Source organism: Vanacampus margaritifer, chromosome 2, assembly GCF_051991255.1.
Source record: "Vanacampus margaritifer isolate UIUO_Vmar chromosome 2, RoL_Vmar_1.0, whole genome shotgun sequence".
Lineage (NCBI taxonomy): Eukaryota > Metazoa > Chordata > Actinopteri > Syngnathiformes > Syngnathidae > Vanacampus > Vanacampus margaritifer.
In genome coordinates this window covers 18,431,142-18,435,368 of record NC_135433.1, presented here as the reverse complement: position 1 = coordinate 18,435,368, position 4,227 = coordinate 18,431,142, and the positions used below count along the sequence as shown (strand labels likewise).

At 40.8% G+C, this 4,227-nt stretch overlaps 1 protein-coding gene across 2 annotated transcripts; it reads right to left on the bottom strand.

The window, feature by feature from the left end:
* Positions 1 to 505: 505 nt before the first annotated feature.
* LOC144042691 (histone chaperone asf1b-B) lies at positions 506 to 3,987 on the bottom strand. Of its 2 annotated transcripts, XM_077555578.1 has the most exons (5): positions 3,711 to 3,987; positions 3,531 to 3,630; positions 2,515 to 2,630; positions 1,146 to 1,322; positions 506 to 1,066 (listed from the first exon to the last, which is right to left on the bottom strand). In XM_077555578.1, exons 2-5 carry the CDS (start codon positions 3,547 to 3,549, stop codon positions 875 to 877), a joined length of 504 nt encoding a protein of 167 aa, XP_077411704.1. In that variant the 5' UTR covers positions 3,550 to 3,630; positions 3,711 to 3,987; the 3' UTR covers positions 506 to 874. The 2 variants fall into 2 exon arrangements, with proteins under 2 accessions (XP_077411704.1, XP_077411703.1); XM_077555577.1 differs by having other exon boundaries at positions 3,531 to 3,987.
* Positions 3,988 to 4,227: the final 240 nt, after the last annotated feature.

Sequence of the window (4,227 nt, the reverse complement as noted above, 5' to 3'; positions counted from 1 at the left end):
CGAAGGTTTCCAATTGGCTAATTGGAACGACAGGCACAGACAGACAGGAGCCAATTGGACGAAACTTGACATTAGAAGTCACTGCGGGTATGTGATTGGACAGCCAGCCAGCTATGTCCCGCCTTAATGGATTGCCTGGAGCCAATAGATGCCTCGTCTGTAACGGTGGCTGTTGTTTTTCCACCTTTTGTTTTGTTTAATTTATCAGATGTTCGAATTAATCACAAGTCTAACATTTGACAAACAAATATGTGCGAAACTTGAAATGATCACATTTGTTAGAAGTGTCAAATTAATGGAAGTATTTCGTGGAGTCAAAACAGCGAATATTGCCCGATCTGTCTGTGACTGGGCGTGACGTTGACAGGCTATTTTTAGCAACATGCGAAAACATACGGGATTACTCATAAGTGTCGATAAAAAACTTTGTACTAGAATAATTTTAGGTGCGCCACATTGTCAATAGTTGGTAAAAGCATAAACCGTGATTTACAACACACTCAAATACAAATACATAGTTTTATTTAGAACACAAAATAGCAAACAAATTAGAAAAAAACACATGGAGGAAGTGAAATATTTTCCTATTCGTTTAAGTGTCAACTTGCACATCAAATATTGCCAATTTATATGCAACTTGCTTCAGTGCTGTAACTGCATGAACATGGTACAACTCTGCTGTGTGTGTGTGTGTGTGTGTGTGTGTGTGTGTGTGTGTTGGAAAGCAAAGTTGAACCACAGCTAATTCCATGGAATGGCTTCTCACTTTTTGAAGCGCTTGAAGGAAAAGAAAAGCGGTTATAAGGCAAATGTGTCTGTACATTGTGACAAAGCAAACCCCCCCACTTAACAAAAAAAGAAACATGGGACGTGTCTATAAGCAGTCCATTGAGTTCTCTGGTAGTATTCCCAAGGGCGGGGCTTTGCCGGGAAGACAGGATGGTGGGAGCATGGAGTTGGATGATGGGTCCACGTTCTCAGAGTCCTCCATCCGCTCGGCGCAGCCTTCCCAGTTGATGTGGAATCTGGTGACACGCGGGTTCGATGCTAGGATGTTCCTCTGGAGCTGGAAACAGAAGAACGAACACCAATATTTCATTTTATTTGGAAATGAAAAGAGAATGTTATGTCAGAGTTGGTCCAACCTGTGTGTAGTCTGGTTTGATGGGAGGATTCTCGCGCAGATCCTGGTCCGTGTACTCATTGTTGACATAGTAACCGATACGGATGAACTCCTGGCCTCGGTACGTGCAGGTGATTAGCACAACGGTGACACCCACTGCATCGCTCTCGGGGATTAGGCCCGTGTTTGGCGCATCTGCCTATCAAGAGAACAAATAAATAAATGATGAGAATGGAGATTAGGGCTGCAGCCAAAAGGCTTAAAGTAAAAAATAAAATAAAACCTTGAGCCTGAACTTTTTCCGGGGAACGGTGGTGCAGTGTCCAACGTGCCGATTCGTTGTTCGACCGACATCAAGCCATTAATTACTATTCGATTTATCGCCGTGGATGGACTGGGCATTTGGGAAACTTATGAAGTTCCCGATGGCCAGTTGTGATTTTGCCGACCGTCAACTGCACAATTGAGTGAGCCCGGTTTATTAAACTGATCTCTAGGAACGGCAACTGTGTCCGGCTGTCAGCATCAAAGTGTGCAAATCATCGCGTCGATTAGACTGCCTTTGAATAGTCCGATGGTTCTAGCTCCAGCCGCAAGCACCGATAGCACACTAACACTGCAGATGCCCTAAACACTGGCAACGGGCACCGTACAATACAATGTCAGCGTAATTAAGTCTTCTTTTAATGCCCTTAACGGGCGATCGAACGTGGTTTCTGTACAAAGTTGATTTGTTTACGCCAGCAATAAGAACAGACACTCGTTCCGCAGGACGAGTCAAGTTATCCGTTGCGCCGAGACTGCCAAAACGCTTCCGGGAACAACTTTAAAATAAATGCGTCCATTGGCATTGCGCTCCACATATTGCTTGATATGGGAATGTTTATTTTGAAGTTGGCCTTCTCTACGCATTGGCGGTGTTTTGCCAGACGTGTCAAATATTCCCCACATGTAAACTGTTTACTTCACTGGATTTATCATTGCGCTAGTGGCTCTTACGCCGGAAATCCGGGATCGTGCCATAGTACTTTAAGCCCCGAGCCATCAAATATTTGTTTAAATTATTCTTCTGATTAATGGGATACAAATTATTTTGCATCATTAACATCTGTGTGTGAAGTGCAGTTATTATGTTTGTCCACTTGGGGTCAACATCCTTACATTCTGCACCATGACATTAAAAGGCAGTGCCTGACCTGGTGAATGACATGGGAGTCAGCAAGTGATTGTACTTTTTCTATTTTAAATGTGAAATGATGCAGAACTTTGTTTATTCTACGTCTTTTACACACTTATTCCTCATGACTTCATGGTATCAATCGAATTGTTCAAAATATTCATTTAATCAGTTGAGCCCTAAAATGAAATAAAACATGGCTGCATGGCGTCACCTGGAACACAAACATATGTCGTCCAGCAGGCACTGGTCCAACCAAGACTGAGTCCAGGACTTGGTCGTACTCTTCGCTCTCTGCTGAGCCCACATAAATGATCTTCCACTCCAAGTCTGTAAAAGCACAAAAATAATGTGCTGTTGCTCTGAAATATTTTAGACATTTAGGGACAAGCAAGCAATACTGTCTTAAATGAAAATATAATATATATATATTTTTTTTTAATCACAAGAATGACTGACATTTTTCTAAATGATGTTTGGCTTCTCAGTCAGATAATACCCTCGCCCAGTAGAAAGAAAGGTGTGGCACCTACTATAGAAATTAGATACAGGCAGCAATAAATAATTATTATTTTAGCCTTAATTGCTGTATTTTATTTCATTCATATTATTTTACAATAGTACACAGTACTTCACTTTAGAGACCTTTCATATAATTTTATCTTGGAAATTTGCATTTAACATTCATTATACATTTCAGTATACGTTTAGTATGCTGAGATTTACCTGTTGTTTCGTGTAATGACTGGAATTAAGTAATTAATTAGATATTATTACCATCACTGTTACATGTTGTCTGTTTTAGCAAGCTTTCTAACTATAGTAGCCTTTTAAAAACAGGAAAAAGATGAATAAAGTTAGGGTAGTCTGAATTAAAAAAGGCCACAGCTAACATCTCCACCCCCAGTCTTCCATTCACTTTGCATTAATACGCTGGCCAGAAATTGTAGCATTTTCAGCGCTTTTAAACAGTCAGAACTAAATATTTGTCACAGCAAAATGACACCTATATGACTGGAATCGTCAAGTAATGGTGGTTCCATGTAAATATTTGAGATGTTACGCACACCGCTAACGTACAAACATTTGAATCGTCCTGACAAAGACTGTGGGTGTTTTCAGGTGAACTCGTAAGAACAACATTATTAAATTAAGTCAGCTCGCCGCGAGTTAACGAACGACGTTAGCTGTTAGCTTTTCAGCGACATGTCCGACAGCGGCGGTACTCACCTTCAGGCAGGTCCTCCATGCATTCAAACGTTATTTCGAACTGGAAGGGGTTCCCAAACGGGCTGGGGTTATCCAGAACGGCCACATTCAACACCTGTACCTTCGCCATCGTTGGAGTCGCGGGGTTTGTGCTAGTGTTAGCACGGTGCTGCTAAACACAAAAACAGGCGCTTCAAATACCTTTTCCCGGGAAATCCTAAAAGCGCACTTCGCCGTCTTGTAGACCCACACGTCCAATGGATTTTAAATGACGAAAAAGTTTTAAATTTCTTTTACACGACAAAAGCTACGCATTCACTCGCATTCTACAAAGGGGGAAATTCTTCTTTTCCTCCTTTTTAAGACAAAAATGTTTGGAGTATAATGTTGCCTGCTCTCCCGCCGCTTTGGCAAGTTTACCCAAAATGCCATGCGCCTCACGGAAAGAAGGGTAAGCTAAGCTTCCGGTAGCTCGTATTCAAGAGACGCCCCTCTCTGGTGAACTGTAGAAGTACACGCAACAGACACAACACAAGGCACGTTTCCCATTTAGATAATTTAAATTTAATTGTCAATATAATAAATAAACAAATCGGCAACACATTTAATTGATTTTATGTTGTTTATGCTTCATAGTATAATATAAAATGCATTTTTATAAACAATAATATATAAATGCAATTCAATTGCATTTTTTAAAATTGACATTTAATTTAGT

What these genes read in the sequence shown, in the direction of transcription:
- LOC144042691 (XM_077555577.1), bottom strand. Translation starts at nt 3,639, where the DNA reads ATGGCGAAGGTACAGGTGTTGAATGTGGCCGTTCTGGATAACCCCAGC. An exon ending in GACATATGTTTGTGTTCCAG is followed by an intron (nt 1,323 to 2,514) that starts GTGACGCCATGC and finishes TTCTCTTGATAG; the next exon opens with GCAGATGCGCCAAACACGGG. An exon ending in TCAAACCAGACTACACACAG is followed by an intron (nt 1,067 to 1,145) that starts GTTGGACCAACT and finishes TTCTGTTTCCAG; the next exon opens with CTCCAGAGGAACATCCTAGC.